Raw genomic sequence first — 17058 nt, 5'->3', positions numbered from 1 at the left:
AATTCTCTTGCCTCAGCCTCCCGAGCAGCTGGGACTATAGGTGCCCGCCACAACACCCAGCTGTTTTTTTGTTGCAGTTTGGCCGGGGCTGGATTTGAAACCACTATCCTGGGTATATGGGGCTGGTGCCCTACTCACTGAGCCACAGGTACCACCCATCTCTTACTTTTGTCACATCTAAATGGTGGAGTTTTCTAGAAACCCACTTTCTATCTATTCCATACATCTTCCCTATGAGGATTTATCTTGGGCGGCGCCTGTGGCTCAGTGAGTAGGGCCCAGGCCCCATATGCCAATGGTGGCGGGTTCAAGCCCAGCCCCGGCCAAACTGCAACAAAAAAAAAAAATAGCCAGGCGTTATGGCGGGCGCCTGTAGTCCCAGCTGCTTGGAAGGCTGAGGCAGGAGAATCGCTTAAGCCCAGGAGCTGGAGGTTGCTGTGAGCCATGTGACACCACGGCACTCTACCCGAGGGCGGTACAGTGAGACTCTGTCTCTACAAAAGAAAAAAAAAAAAGAGAATTCATCTTGATCTCCAATATCAAATACTGCCATTGCTGTATGTTGAAACTCTGTCCAGTGGTTGATTTAGGCCCCCATTCTCTCACTACGGTGTGAGACTTCTAACTGTTCTCTCATATGGACTCCCACCTTACCACCTGTCTGCAATTTAACTAATAGGCTAGTTCTAAGTCACAAGTAGATCACGTTATTCATGTGCTGAAAACCCATGAATAGTTCTCTTTTATTCTCAGTAAAAACAAAAAATCCAAGTTATTTAACACAATTTATATATTCTTTCATGGACTGCTCTCACTCCAGAAACTTCTGTTACCACATTCACCATGAACAGAACTACTTTTTCTTTTTTTTGAAGCAGAGTCTCACTGTGTTGCCTCAGCCAGAGTGTCTTGGCATCAGCCTACTTCACAGCAACCTCAAACACCTGGGTTCAAACAATCCTCCTGCCTCAGCCTCCCTAGTAGCTGCAACTACAGGTGCCCCCCATTCCCTCCCCAATGCCTGGCTAATTTTCTTGTTTTTGTAGAGATTGGGTCTTATTCTTGCTCAGGCTGGTCTATAACTCCTGAGCTCAAGTGATCCTCTGAGAGTGTTAGGATTCCTGGTGTGAGCCACTGCCCCTAGCCCAGAACTATTTCATTCCTAACACTTTGGCATGGAGTATATCATCTTACCTGGATAATTCTCTAAGAACCAGCTTAGATGGTTCTTTTGTGAAGACTTCTATAATCTAAAAAGACTAGATTTGGTGCTCTTCTAAGTGATTTTAGGAACTGTGACAAGGGGCAGGTGGAATCTTGGATGTGAATCCAGAGAGGGCAGTGAAACATTATGTAGATGTTAAACATTGGAAATGTAATACAAGGGAAATAATTAACATATCAGAACTTTTCTCAGCAAATATACTGTATGAGATAGAAAAGTACACTGATAAACAGTTTAGTGTGGGTGACAGTTTTCCTGAGGGGCATGATAGGCAAACATTCTCTTTTTTTTTTTTTTTTGTAGAGACAGAGTCTCACTGTACCACCCTCGGGTAGAGTGTCGTACAACCTCCAACTCCTGGGCTTAAGCGATTCTCTTGCCTCAGCCTCCGGAGTAGCTGGGACTACAGGCGCCCGCCACAACGCCCGGCTATTTTTTGGTTGCAGTTTGGCCGGGGCTGAGGTTTGAACCTGCCACCCTCGGCATATGGGGCCGGCGCCCTACTCACTGAGCCACAGGCGCCGCCAATAGGCAAACATTCTCAATCCAGCCAACCCCACACACACCCTCTAGTAGAAATCTGGGCGTTCAAAAATATGTGTGGCCACTTTTGTTGTTGATGTCATTATTGCTGGGAGCAGTATTGACATACGGGGGCAGGGACATCATAATGTATAGGGACCATCCCACACAAGAAAAATTCATCCCACCCAAAATGCTAATAAAACCTCCATTGCATTAGGATGTATGCAAATCTGAAACTGAGCTGGATTGCTCATAGTAAGAGTGGGGGCTGGGAACTGGCACCTGAGGAGCTAGGAGCCAGGCAGAGCCCTGCTGTGCCTGTAAATACATATTGAGTACATGTTTTAAGGAAATAAAAAACATATATTGGTCCCAGGCTGGGCGTGGTTGCTTATGCCTGTAATCCACCTCTGAGAGGCTGAGGTGGGTGGATTGCTTGAGTTCAGGAGTTTGAGACCAGCCTGAGCAAAAGTGAGATCCCTGTCTCTAACAAAATAGAAAAACTGAAGCAAGAGGATCTCTTGAGCCCAAGAGTTGGAGGTTGCTGTGACTCCAAGACAGCCTATCCAGAGGGACAGCTTGAGACTCTTGTCTCAAAAAAAAAGACCAACATATATATATAGGTTCCAAAAAAGAGCCAAATTATTAGTTCTAGGGGCATCTAATATTTCCCTTCTTTTTTGGGCAGGGCTGGGTTTGAACCCGCCGCCACCTCTGGCATATGGGGCTGGTGCCCTACTCCTTTGAGCCACAGGAGCCGCCCTTGGGGCATCTAATATTTCCTTCGGATTCTGCTCCTCTGTACCCATCTCACTGTAAAGTAATTCCCTGAAAACTTGTCTGTATTCTCAATCTGAGTTCAGAGAACATGTCCATTGCATCATTAAAACCTAATGTAGGGCGGCGCCTGTGGCTCAGTGGGTAGGGCGCCGGCTGTGGCTCAGCGGGTAGGGTGCCGAACCCATATGCCAAGGGTGGCGTGTTCAAACCCAGCCCCGGGCCAAACTGCAACAAAAAAATAGCCGGGCGTTGCGGCGGGCGCCTGTAGTCCCAGCTACTTGGGAGGCTGAGACAAGAGAATCACCTAAGCCCAAGGATTTGGAGGTTGCTGTGAGCTGTGTGACGCCACAGCACTCTACCGAGGGCGATAAGGTGAGACTCTGTCTTTACAAAAAAAAAAAAAAAAAAAAAACCTAACGCAGTATCTGGCCTGTGATAGGTGCTCAATATATTTTTTAGAATTTTGACTGCTCGAATCTAAAAATCAGCCCTGAGATCTTTTTGTTTCAGATCCACATATTTATCACTAATTTTACATTTCTAGTTGAGCATCTTATATATAGGTACAAAGCAGAATCTACTTTGATCCAGTGCTAAAACACTACCCCAGATAATACCAGTTACCCTTTTATGGTAAATGCTATCACAATCCTCCCAACTGCCCAAGCTAGAAGCCTGCATGCCCCTCACGACTCTGCACTTACTCAACATCCCAAGCCCATGAATTCTATCTTCCAATTATCTCCTGTATTCTTTCCCTTAGTAAGGGAACAGGGACAAGATTTAAACCAAGGTAGCCTGGGTGAGAGCTGTGCTAGGCTAGGCTACATAACCTCCTAGACCTCTGCAGCTAAAATGCATGATAACCCAACCAACTACAAGGTCTTCATGAGTCAGTTCCTGACCTTTTTAAAGCGTAACTTCCTATTCCTTTTTTTTTTGATATAGAATTTCTCTATGCCGCCCTCGGTAGAGTACTATGTGGTCACAGTTCACAGCAACCTCCAACTCTTGGGCTTAAGAGATTCTCTTGCCTCAGCCTCCCAAGTAGCTGGGACTACAGGCGCCTGCCACAATGCCTGGCTATTTTTTGGTTGCAGTTGTCATTGCTCAGCAGACCCGGGCTGGGTTCGAACCTGCCACCCTAGGGGTATGTGGCCTGCGCCCTTGCTGACTGAGCTACGGGTGCCTCCATCAGATTTAACCTTATTCCTAAACCTTCCTCATGTCTAGCCCCTCCTATTTTGTGAGATTGCAAACTCCCTGAGGACAGGCACTGTGGCTTTTCTTGTCTGTATTTGATAGCACCAGAATCTAATCCTGGGCTTTAACTAAATCTCACGGAGATAAGATTTTGGTTTAGCATTAGGGAAATTTTTTAAAAAGAATATTGTACACAGAGTATAGATCAGTGGCAAAGAGTGTGGTGTTTGGTGTCACACTGCCTCTGTTCAAATTTGAGCTTTCTGTGATGCTTTCAGCAGCTTAATCTGTCTGTGCCTCATAAAATGGAGATACCTAGGCCATCAGGTTGTTGCACGAATTAAATGAGGTAATACATGGAAAGTACTTGGCTCAGTTCCTTGTAAGTAGTTGGTAATATCAGATATTATTATTTTTCTATTAGTTATTATGATCAGTCACTAATACTATCTCACAATGAGATAGGTTGCTTTTGAGAATCAGTTGAGTACCCTTTTATTAACGGTAGTCAAGCAGCAGAAAATCTAGGAGAGATGCTATAGAAGCAACTCCTGAATTGAAAAGATCAGATGACTTCTAAAGATACTTCTTATCATAGAAAGAGGGAAACTCTTTCTCTGATTCTAGGAAAAGTATGATCATTAGTGGCACATCTATCAAAGTTGAGGAGTGTTAGAACAGGAAAAAAAGGCGCTAGATTTGGCTGTATGTATATATTACAAAGAAAAAATATTTTATTCTTTGTGAGCAGTTAAGTGCAAAAGCTTTTTATTTATGTTGTAACCCATAAGGTGAATCAGGCCCTTACATGAAAATCCACTTCTTTTCAAAAGGACTAGTATGGCCCTGCCAAAATGGAACAAACAAAACTTTAAAGACTGGTCCAGCCCTACTGAAATGTCTTTTCCTTTTGAAAGAAGTCTATTAGTGATGCGAGTGCTGAGTTATTTGAACAGATGATAATCTCAGCAAACAAAACAGTGAAACCATTAGAACTTTCTTGTGCAGTACTCAGTCCCCAGAATTTGGCTTGCGGGTTTAAGAAGGCAGAGAAAGGGAGTAGAACTGGTTTCTATTTGGGATAGTTTGTTAGGTCTGCTTATCTGAATCCTGGGCTAATTATCTTGGCCAAACAATTCTCCAAATGTGGACAAGCTGAAGGAAATCCTACTCTCTGGGTCCTAGGCAAGTGCCTTACACAGGTTTTCTTGTTTTTCTAAGAAACAAGGGTACTCACTTTTTTTATGTACAAAAATGTTAGCATGGTTTCTTTCACTGGGGATCCCTGGATAATCCATTCAAGGAAGTTAACAGGCAAAAGCAGGATCCTTAGCTATGGAATAACATTCATAGTTAGGAGCTGAATTCTCAAAATACAATAGCCTTAAGGTAAATCTATCAGAAGAAATTCAATGTTATGTACTTCTAGGGTAGGAAGCTGATACTCTCATATTACTGATTCTTTAAAACAATTAAAAACTAGATAATTGAAAGGCTATTTGTACAGATGAAGATGACCATCTTTCCAACTTCTTTTGGTCAGATACTCAATACAAGCAATTTGAGAATGTATTAAGTATACAATTTTACCGTAAACAAAAGGCCTGAAAAGATCTTCATTAAATACATAAAGCAGTTATCCACAAGAAGTTTTCTTGACTATTATTTGAATATATTGTTTGGCAGGTTCGATGAGACCTAGTTTCTCAGGAGCCACAAGGCATTAGGGAATATTAGTGGCTGGAAGCTGTTGCCTAAAGGGATTAGGAAAGCATTTCTGAAGCAAAAACCCAACCCTGGCATTGCTGTGCAATGGCCATCACCCAGTTGATTAAAGCTTTGGAAATGCCTACTAGGCAGTTTACTGACAACAGAGTTAACCCTGCATTACGTATCAACAGTAGGAGCTGGTGTCCACATAGTTTGCATGCCACACTCGCAATCTGGGTCCTAAGCAGGGTGGAGCCTTGGTAGGTAAGGTCAGAGTTAAAGAGCTTCCGGATCACCAGGTGTTTACATTTCAGGTGCGGTAGTGGACCTGGTCCACACTCCACCCTTTGCAGGTTTGCTAGAAGCTTGTCCAGTCGCCGCCAGTCTTTGATAATCCAGGGAGGTCAGTCTTGCTTTAGTTCTGCGCTCTGCCTGCCTCCCACTCCCTGCCCGCGTGGGAGTGGACAGCTGCTCAGCCAGCCTTCCCCGGAGCTTTCTTGCCCTGCCCGCTCCATACACCTCCCCTCTCCCGCACCCCGGCGGGCCAACTCCCGCGGCCCAAGTGTCCCGTACAGGAGTAAGCACAGCTCACTTTTCTAGGGGCCTTTTCTCAGGGTGTGTTGGGCGACCCCTCCCCGCAGTGCCAGAGACGCTGCGGTACTCCGTTGTAAACTATGTGTAGTTGATTCTAAAAATAATCATAATAATAAACGTTTGGGACACTAGCTGCCTTGCCAATTATACTACCTGCTTAGGACAAGAACCAGATACAGAAACGTCAAACTTTGTCGATGGGGGGAAAGAAGCGAAGAGGAGCCGCTTTCCGCCTGTCCTTTCCGCGGTCCCGGGGGCAGGCAAGCCTTCCCAGCGCCCGGCGTCCGGGGCCGGCGCGGGTCCGCGCTCTGGCACGCCGAGGCGGCTCAGCTCCCGCGGGCAGGCGCGCCGAGGCGGAGCGCGCACGGGCCGGGCGCGCGCGGAGCTTGGGAGCGCTCCCTCCGGGATCGCGGCTGCGCAGTCGGGACGGAGCCAGGAAAAGGGGGAGGAGGGCGGAGGAGCCGGAGTACGAGGAGGGGGAGGAGCGGCGAAAGCGGAAGCCATGTTGGAGTTTCACCCCGAGCGAGGGGCTGCGAGCGTTCTCCTCTCCTTGTGGGTGTGACCCGGCTCGGCGCGGCGGCCGGCTGCGGGGGGCGGGGACGGTTAGGCCGGCGGCGGCGGCGGCGGCGGCGGCGGCGGCTGCGTGAGGGGAGCGGCGGCGGCCGCAGCGTGGAGCCGCGCGATTGTGACCGCCAGGGGAGCAGGGGGCCGGCCGCGGCGCCCACTCTCCGTGTGGCCCCCTGAGCGCCCCCCCTCCCCTGCGCGGGAGGGAGGCCGGGGGCACCCGGGGCCCGCCATGAACCCCGGCTTCGATCTGTCCCGCCGGAACCCGCAGGAGGACTTCGAGCTGATTCAGCGCATCGGCAGCGGCACCTACGGCGACGTCTACAAGGTAAAGGCAGGGGCCGCGCGCCGCCGAGGCCGCGGGGTCCCGACTTTCCACGGGGAGGGCCGGGGGCTCCGCGAGCCTTGGCGTCCGAGTCCGCGCTGCCTTGGGAGACGCTGGCGCCTGGGAGCAGTGGGGAAGGAGGAGGAGCGGGCGCAGAGGGTTCTGCCGCCTCGGGTTGAACAAAGGGACAAATGTTTGACCCCGAGACCTCCTCGTCCTGACCTGAGCCCTGCCCTGGACGTGATCTTTGACACCTCCCCTCCTGCGCACATTTCCAGGGAAGGGCTGAACGGGAGCGAGCCACTGCGCTCTTGGCAGTGCAGAGGTCTGGGCGTTTGTTGCATTGGCGGGGTCAGTGCGACGAACCAGGCAGCCGGGGTTGGCGTTGTCAGACCTGCGTGCTTCCCAGTCCTGGGTTGTGTCCGCTGTAGGTTGAGAGCTCCTGTCTACTAGGTTGGTAATGGTTAATACGCTGCGCCCCTCCATCGACCGCCCTCAGCCTTTAGCTTCTTAGCATCTGCCTATCAGTTTATTTTAAGTTCCCAAGTAATGACTTTTCTTTTGTAAAAGAGATCTAGTTAGTATTGTGGGAGGGGGGATTTTTGAGGGGGAAGAGGAAAGAGCAACATTGTATTTGCCTAGTTGAATTGGACTGTGATGCCTTTCAAACTTGTTTTTGTCAATGACACATAGGAATCAGCTTTTTTTTTGTTTGCTTTTTGTTTTTTAAAGTGAATTGAGTACTTAGGATAGGTACTGGTTTGGCAAGTTTAGAATTCAAAGTCCATTAGTAGCATTCCTGTTGCAGAGGGACCACTTCTAAATGTGGGAAGATAAATCACTCTTCCCTGGCCAGCTCAACTTTTGGCCTCCCAGGGACTGCCAAGAAGAGAGGAGGATGGTGCCAAATGTGGCAGCAGTTTGGATTTAGTTGTGTATCTTATTACTGGTAACTGAAGTTGAACTCCTGCTGTTTCACTAACACCTGAGGATACACACAAAGAAACTTAATTTTACCTTGGAAAGTTTAGCCTCAACTTTATTATTTGAAACAGTGCATATGTGTTCTGAATTAGTCTTGTTTTGTGGATGGTTTGCTTTTCACCATTGTGGTTATGAGATCACTTATCCGGGTAGAGGATACAGGTGTATTGAGTACACCTACGGTATATAAGGCACTAAGCATCTGAGCACTTGAGTTGCAGCAGTAAAAGACATCCCAAATCTTACTAGGAGTTTCTGTTATTTTAGGCAAGAACAACATTCAGCAGCCATTTGAATACTTTATTGCAGTTTTATTTTGTGCTGCAGAGTATTCGGATTAGAGTTATGAGAGCATGTAACAGGCAGACCTGTTCTTGTTTGGGGAGTCAGAGGCTCATCACCTTTTAGTTGAGATCTGAAAGGTGATTAGGCATTCTCAGGGCAATGGAGAGAAGGGATTATGTCTGATAATGGAAGCTCTGAGGCCTGGTTTTGAAAGAAGGCCTGTATAGCCTGAGCAGCCAGAGAGGGAGAAAGGCCCTAGATCTTGCAAGCCTCTTAGCTCTGGTAAGGAAATTGGACTTCTCTTTAGGACAGCCGGGAGCTACTGCAGGATTTTAAGTAGAAGAGTAAAGTTAGGTTTAGATTTTAAGAGATCACCATACCGCAGTGTGAAGAGTGGAATGGAGGGAAAGAGCAGTTAGGCGGCATTGTGATAGTTCAGGTAAGAATAATGATGTTTTAGAACATGGTGATGACTGTGAAAGTAGAAGTGGATGGATGCCAGTAGCTAATGGCTGGCTGGGTAGGAGGGGAATTGTCTGATTATATTCAAGTGAAAAGTTAACTAAAACCTTACGAGTGTATAAGTCTTAGTGGCAGTGTGTGTGGTAAGTTTAGAGTTCTTTACAAGAATAATTGACCATGTATTTGCAATACAGAAGAACTTCCATAGTTGCCCACCTCCCTACATTGACCACCTCCTAAGTTTTCCTACTTTTCATAGACTAGACACCTACCCCATGTGTGTATCTGTACAGAAGGCGTAGTTTATGTTGACCACTTCCGTATGTTGACCAGTTTGTTACAGTGTCTTGGGTGGTCAACTTACCAAGGTTCTACTGTATTTAAAAATAAAAAACAGTTGAGCCACATGATTAAAAAGTAAAAAAAAAGGGCCTGTAATTTTTTAAGTGCAATAGAGACATAATAAATTGATTAATCTTGTCATTTGCTTAAAATAAATACTGGCTGACATTTATGGAGGGCTTATTACTTGCCGGACACTTTCCTAAGATTTTTCTGCTTATTCCTAACACTGACCTTGTGAGATAGATGCTGTTACTGACTTCATTTGAAGTTGAAGAAACTGAGACCCGGGGAGATTAAAGTAATTTGCCAAAGTTGGTAGTTAGCAGAGCTAAAATTCAAATCAGTTAAAGTCTACTTTCTTAACCACGGATGCCTCTCTAAAGATAGGATATGGGCAGATAATGTATTACCTCATTTCCAGTGGGAAACTGAGGGCGCACATTTAGTTCAGTGTTTGAGTTGTAGTCACACTCTAAGTTACTAGGGATCTTTAAGTAGTGGTTAATAATACCTAACTCCTGCTGTGCAGCCAGACCTCAGAGTTTTTGTAGTCTGCCAAGTGGACATCAGAATAGATGCTTGATCCCTGCCTGCCAGACCTTTCTAATACAAGGGACCAAAGTACAACTTACAACTTCATGTAGTTTTTGGCATCATACCCCACCTGCCAAGTCCCAATCTTTTTATTTTTTGAGACTCAGTCTCACTTTGTTGCCCTTGGTAGAGTGCTATGGTGTCATAGCTCACAGCAACCTCAAACTCTTGGGCACAAGCGATCCCCTTGCCTAAGTTTTTTTTTTTTTTTTCGATGTTTAGTGGCAATAGGGTCTCACTCTTGTGCAGGCTGATCTCGTACTAGTGAGCTCAAGTGGTCCGCCCGCCTCGGCCTCCAAGTGATCCACCTGCCTCAGCCTCCCAGTGTGGTAAGATTACAGGTGTGAGCCACTGCGTCTGGCCTCCCAATCTTAAACTATTGTATTTTTGTCTATAATCATGTTTACACTATAAAGATAGATACTTTTTTGTATTTGTTTTGCTATTTTATATTTCTCTTATTTATACTAATTGTGTTGATTAATTGGAGAGCACTACATTTTGTTTTCAAAAACCAGTGTGTATAATTTGCTTCTTAATTTGTTAGTATTTAGGTACTAAAAATAGAATGATTGGATTAAGTAGTGAAGTTAGATGCCTAATTAATTGTAGTCAATCTTGGAAGGTTGGTGTATTAAGGGGTTTTTATTTTGAAAATAGTATCCTACTCAACGTAATACAGTATTTATTATACTTAGGTGTCATGGTTTAGTTAAAAAGTGCTAAACTATGATGTGAATGATCTGGGATTTATTAGCTGTGTGATCTTGCAAAATCACTTAGCCTCTCAGAGCTGTTTTGTTGTGAAGGTATTTTTAATACCATAATATGCCCTTCTGCTTTTGTATTAAATAAATGACTCAAGTTTAACTCAAAGAATAAGTTATCTTCATTTTTTTCAGGTCAATGGAAGTAGACATTTATTTTATTTCTACAGTCTTAAAGTACTTAGATACAGTAAACAAACAAGGAAATCGTAGCTTACTTTTTTGTATGTGTGTTAGACAGAGTCTGACTCGGTTGCCCAGGCTAGAGTGCCCTGGTGTCAACCTAGCTCACAGCAACCTCAAACTCCTGGGCTCAAGGGATCTTCTTGCCTTACCCTCCTGAATAGCTGGGACTGCAGGTGTACACCACCATGTCCAGCTAATTTGTTTCTGTTTTTAGTAGAGATGGGGTCTTGATCTTGCTCAGATTAGTCTCGCTGAGTACCAGTGATCCTCCTGCCTTGGCCTCCCAGAGTGCTGGGGTTATAGGCCTCAGCCACCTCCCCTGGCAGACTTTATCTGTCATGAAGTATCTGCAGCTGGGGTTGCGTAGGGACCTAGCAGTTGACATTTAGAGCTCTTTCATTGAACCTCAGGAGGCCTCTGAGGTGCTCTGAAATTAGTAGGTGTCATGTTGTATGTATTCTTACTTTTCTGTAGAGATGTCTTGTAGCATTCATTGCATTCTCTACGACATGAAGGATCCAAAAAGGAAAAGAACAAATAATTAGTAGATTAATCTTTTGAAAGAGTTTTCTTGGCAAAAGTAGGTAGTTCGGTACTAGATCACAATGTCAGTATTTAATATGATTTTCATATGCATTGTGCCATCTTTTCTCAGTTTCCTAGTTTAAATTTGTTATTCCTACCCTTAAAGACATCATGTCTTTACTTCTAGAAAGAAACGGGGGATAGTAAAGCTAGAGATAGGATAAAGGCTAAAGAGGCTTTTTAAGGAGTGTTCTAGGAAGTAGCTCATCTAATGTCATGGCTTTAGCCTGGTCCCTGTCAGAAGCTCCCAGCACTGGTCTCCTGCTGGTGCTTTCTCCTGCCATTGTCTCAGCTGACATCCTTCTCCAAAAGGAGGCCTTTCCTCATACCCAACTTTTGTCAAAAGTCCCGGTAGTGACAATTTACTAAAAGGCTGGAACCCTTAAAATCATCTTTTACTTCCAGACTGGAGTTCGTAGACATTTGTCCAAGAATATACACAGGCATTTTCCAAGGGTTGGACAGGTTGCTTCAGGGAAAGCCGTACCATGCGTAAAGACTGAGGAGTCTCTGGTAAAGAAGTCTGCTAAACTTTGCTTAACCTAGCAAACTCCAAACCTACGAGTTTCCCCCCCCCCGCCCCCCCCCGTAATATCATTCCTTGTCCTTAGTACTAGTGTCTTGAAGAACATGCTTTGGAAACATTGATATTGGTTTTTATCTGTGTGTGTTTGGAAGCTGTTCCCTTTACTTGAGAAGGCCTCCAGGTAGCATTTACCTGGTAGTCTAGATTTGAAGTTGCTGTGAAAACTGAAAAGAAGAAAAACTGAAGTGTGGGGCAATGAAATCAGGAAACCAACTTGTATGTATTTAGAGAATTATGTGTTGGCTTATTGGTAGTTATGCATCTTTCAAGGTATTCTGTTTATCAAAGACTAATTCTTTCGTTATAATCAGCATTTGTAAGAACCTTTTTTGGAACATTTTCCTTTGATGAAGAACATGAAGAGCTTAAGCATTTAGAAAGGAAACTCAAACATGGTTATCTGCTGTTATGCTCACTTTCATTTCCATGGAGGATAAAGTCTAGGGAGATAAGAGGTAATGACCCCAAACTTCAGTAAGATCATTTCAAGTTGATTCAAATAGAATTTTCCAGCATCAGTAGCTGTTTGAGGTGAGGATTGGCAGTGGAACAGATAGGCAGGTAATTTCTCTAGAAAGCTTTAAAGCAAACGAATAAGACCCCAGATTGTCTGACTTTGATGTAGATCTGATTCTCTAAAGTAGATCTCTTTAGATTCTCTTGGAGATACTTACCTCCAAGCTTTGATCTGTGTATTTATTTGTGAAAGCACATCTAATACATTATTTTGTATTGAAAATAAACAGTAAGTTCTCTCATAAGAATACATTGAAAAACCATCCTGTATTGAACAGCTGTAATGAGAGGAAATGTGTCAGGGACTGTGAGTAGAGTAGCAAAAATGGCAAGGCTTGGAACTTGGTATTTATAGGAACATAAAATGTGTACCTGCTATTAGCTGTTGTAGTTTGAGACCAGAACCTTGTTGCCTTACTTATTCCTGTTGTATTAAACCTCTTACTTGGCCCTGAGAGATTTCCTAGACACTTCGTAATCTGCTCAACCTACCTTTCTGTAGCTTAGTATAGTAATTTAAGAACAGGATTCTGGAGCCCAGCTCCAGAAGTAAGTAAGGCCAGTTACTTACTCCCTCTGTGCCTCAGTTTCCCCCGTTGTAAAGTAGAGATGCTTAGGACAGTGCCTGATACATAATACTCAGACATTGTTAACTGCTGTTAGTATCTAGTATTACTTCTTATTACCTATTTCTTCTGCTACTGTTCTTCTGTCTGATCTGTTCTGCTCATGATGCTCTGCCTGCACTTGCTGTGTCTGTCCTGGAATCCTCTTCCTCTTTTTCCCTAGGTCTCATCTCAAATGTTGCCTTTTTTTTTTTTTTTTTTTTGAGACAGAGTGTCACTATGTCGCCCTTGTTACTAGTGCTCTGACATCACAGCTCACGGCAATCTCCAACTCCTGGGCTTAAGCGATTCTCTTGCCTCAGCCTCCCAGGTAGCTGGGACTAGAGGTGCCCGCCACAACACCTGGCTATTTTTGGTTGCAGTTGTCATTGTTGTTTAGCAGGTTCAGGCCAGGCTCAAACCCACCAGCCTCGGTGTATGTGGCCGGCACCCTACTCACTGAGCTGTGAGCACCGAGCCTCAAATGTCACCTTTTCATGAGGTCATTCCTTACTCTCTACATAAAATAGCACTCCTCCTCCCACTTTCGGGGATCCAAATTAGGGATGGATCCAGAGTTTGTGGGACCTAAAGTTGATACAATTTGGGGGGCCATCATTAAGGAAACAAATAGAATAAAAACTTTGGTTTGAAAGTAAATATTTAGAATGAGAAAAGATATCCCACTAAAATACTTTAACCTTGGGCAGCGCCTGTGGCTCAAAGGGGTAGGGCGCCAGTCCCATATGCCGGAGGTGGAGGGTTCAAACCCAGCCCAGGCCAGAAACTGCAAAAAAAAAAAAAAAAAAACTTTAACCTTAACGTCAGATCCCTTTCTTGTGAGATTTCTTTAGGCACTGAGTCAGAAATGCTCACATGAAATGCTTTTGGGGAACAGCTCCTCTTCTACCGAGCATGCTCGGTGTGTCTCAGTAACTCTCAGCTCGCAGAGAGGTTGTGCAGGCAAAGAAGCCTGAGCTTTAAGTTTCATTAGCTTCATGGAAAATTCAACTCTGCTCTTAATTTTTCTTTTTTTTTGAGATGAATCACTCTGTCACCTTGGGTAGAATGCTGTGGCATCATAGCTCACAGCAATCTCAAACTCTTGGGCTTGAGCAATCTTCTTACCTCAGCCTCCCAAGTGGCTGGGACTACAGGCGCCCACCATAGCACCTGGCTAGTATTTCTATTTTTAATAGAGATGGGGGTCTAGCTCTTGCTCAAGCTGGTCTCGAACTCATGAGCTCAAGCAATCCATCCCACTCTGTCTCCCAGAGAGCTAGGATTCCAGGCGTGAACCACCTTGCCTCGCTTGCTCTTTAATTTTTCATTATGGCATGTATCACACACATTTATTTGTTCATTGCCTATTTCTCCCACTAGAGTATAAATCCTGGTAATTTTATTTCACTCACTATTGTATCCCCAGGATGTAGAAGGGTACCTGACACAAGTTAGACACTGAATAAATAATTTGTGGAATGAATAAATGAACTGACATGGGAGATACAAACCATGACTACGTGAGTTTAGAGGAAGATCGTTGTTTCTGGTTGGGAGGAATTATATAGGCTTCACAGAGGAGGTAGCACTGGGCTAAGAGTTCTGGCAGTTATAAGTATAGGGTGAGTTAAGCGTGGTTTATTATTAGGCCCAAACAAAATCAGTGGGCTTAATGTGAATGTCTTCTGCATATTAAACAATGTTCATTTCTGTTGTATCCATTTGAAGTTACTGTCATTTTAAACCAAAGACACTTAGTGATTAGTGAATATGTGCATCACTAGGCTATTACATAGTGCTTTTATTTTGTTTTTTGAAAATGCATGTATGATTAAATTGGGCTCTTAGGAAGAAGTCTTTGTTCACCAATACAAAAAGGCCTTATGATTCAAGAGATGAAATCATGTTTCTTTTCTGCTTTAGTTTTGTTTTTTACAGTCGATTTTTGTTCTGGAAAATGCCATGTTTCAGAGTGCCAACCACCTGGACCTGAGATTGTAAGTCTAGGTTCCTGATGTAACAGTGTACTACCTACCTTAGTCTTTAAAGTCTGTAGAAGATTTATTTATTTATTTATTCATTCATTCATTCTGTGGAAGAATTTAAGATTTGACTTTAGGTATGTTCAAGTAAGACATTTATTTTGTTTGTTTAAACCAGGCATCCTCAAACTGCGGCCCGTGGGCCACATGAAGTGGTGTGAATTATATTTGTTCCCATTTTGTTTTTTACTTCAAAATAAGATATGTGCAGTGTGCATAGGAATTTGTTCCTAGTTTTTTTTTTTTTAAACTATAGTCCGGCCCTCCAACGGTCTGAGGGACAGTGAATTGGCCCCTTGTTTAAAAAGTTTGAGGAATGCCTGGTTTAAACTCTTAAAAAATTCTTTCTGTATAAATCATTCACCTTCCCTTGCTCAAAGAATCTTCTCTTCATTGTACACTAAAGTATAAACTTTTAAGTCTAACGCTCAACGCACTGTCCTTTTGTCCTGCGTTCCCTAGGAATGAGTGGGGTTTAAATGACTTGGAGGAGGCAGGGAGAGAGAGGAGGAAAGCAGAGATGTGAATGGGTCATTCTTGGTGAGTATAACCACATGGGAGAAGTCTTGCAGACTAGAAAAGAGGATTGACTGATGTAGAGGCTTGTGTAGGGAAGCATGGAGAAATAGATTTGCTAGACCAGGTAGGGCCAATTTGTAAACTTGTTGAAATTTTTCTTATGAAGTAGTAGGATGCTGGGCTTTTGTACAAGAAGTAACAATGTTGAAAGTGCTCAGTATTGTCTGGCAATTAGAAGACTGGATCAGAGAGGAAGGACAGAAATACCTGCCAGGTAGAATCTGTGGTTCTTAAATTTTTTGGTTTCAAAACTTGTTCACATGCTTAAAAATTACTGAGAACCTCAGAGTTATTTATGCTGTACCTATTGCTATTTACCATATGATGCATCTGAGATATTTAAAAACTATTAATTTGTTAAAAAGAATAAGAAATCTGTCACATGTTAACATAAAAAACTTTTTTTTAGAAAAATACTTTATTTTCCAATAAATAAGGAGAGTGGCATTGTACATTTTGCAAGTGTCTTTAATATTTGATTAAATAGAAGACAATAGCTTCTCAATTCTGCTTTTTCATTCAAAGTACTGTGATACTTTGAGCAAAAATGGTGTTCTGTGAAAAAAGTGGCTCTGGCAACTTGTATCTCACAGTCACACAAGTGCTGTTCTTTGAGACAACCTTTGTACTTTGCTGTGCACCAGCTCTGCTTTGTGCCTGGTTCCCATTTCATCACATGGAATTTTAAAATGGCATATATTCAAGGGTCAAGATTTAATAAAACTTACATTTCAACAAGGACATTGTTAAGTGAAACCTGCTATCTCTCCACCCCTCCCACCCAGTGCAGGGCAGTAAAGAATTTGGTGACTGCTGATGCATTGTGGGGCCATTTCTTTGATTTGTGCTAAGGCACCACCAGTTTTACTATTGTTGCTTTTGTATCAGAGTGCAAATGTCAACACAGTAAAAGGGAGCAAGTAACATTTTTGTATGAATGTGAAAATAGTTTTGACCTCTCAGACCCTTAAATCCCAGAGACCCCTAGGGAATCATGAAATTGTTCTGGAAGTTTATATAGAGTAAGCTAAGTGATGTAAATGATGGGTCAGGCAGTGAAAGTGGTAGTCAGGAATTGAAAGGAAAGAACAGATGAAAAGCATCTTGGAGAAAAATTTGATAGGACTTTGTGGGTAGATGGGGGGGAAGAGAAAGCTGATTCAAAGGAGACTTCAAAATTTTAAGCTTGATTTAGGAGCATGTTACTGCTTTATAAACGTTTGCTTAAATAAATTAATAGTGGGAGAATGATATCCAATGCAAAGATAGTACATAAAGTTGAGAAGGGGGAACAGTGATGAATTCTAGCTATGTTGATAGAAAATAAAGCTGTAACCTGTGGGGTTTCTTTTCCTTTTTTTCTTTTTTTGAGATAGAGTCTCACTTTGTTGGCCTAGGTAGAGTGCTGGGGTGTCATAGTTCACAGCAACCTCAAACTCTTGGGCTCAAGCGATTCTCTTGCCTCAGCCCTCAGTAGCTGGGAAGCTACAGGTGTCTGCCACCACACCCGGTTATTTTTAGAGATGAGGTCTCTCTCTTGCTCAGGCTGGTCTTAAACCTGTGAGCTCAGACAGTCTGCCTGCTTTGGCCTTC

At 43.7% G+C, this 17058-nt stretch overlaps 1 protein-coding gene across 6 annotated transcripts in view; it reads left to right on the top strand.

The window, feature by feature from the left end:
- The first annotated feature begins 4822 nt into the window (after nucleotides 1-4822).
- Nucleotides 4823-17058, top strand: part of MAP4K3 (mitogen-activated protein kinase kinase kinase kinase 3) — a 190958-nt gene continuing 178722 nt past the window's right edge. For 3 of the 6 annotated variants that reach the window (XM_053587353.1, XM_053587352.1, XM_053587351.1), the window contains exon 1: nucleotides 6515-6929. In XM_053587353.1, coding sequence (XP_053443328.1) covers nucleotides 6834-6929 — 96 coding nt within the window. In that variant the 5' untranslated portion in view covers nucleotides 6515-6833. Of the gene's footprint in view, nucleotides 5847-6514; nucleotides 6930-7273; nucleotides 7380-17058 lie in introns of those variants that run through there. The other 3 variants (XM_053587356.1, XM_053587354.1, XM_053587357.1) reach the window with 3 other exon arrangements.

This window comes from Nycticebus coucang, chromosome 4 (assembly GCF_027406575.1).
Source record: "Nycticebus coucang isolate mNycCou1 chromosome 4, mNycCou1.pri, whole genome shotgun sequence".
Taxonomy (NCBI): Eukaryota; Metazoa; Chordata; class Mammalia; order Primates; family Lorisidae; genus Nycticebus; species Nycticebus coucang.
Note: the sequence above shows the minus strand (reverse complement) of the source record. Positions and strands in the feature narration are given on the sequence as shown.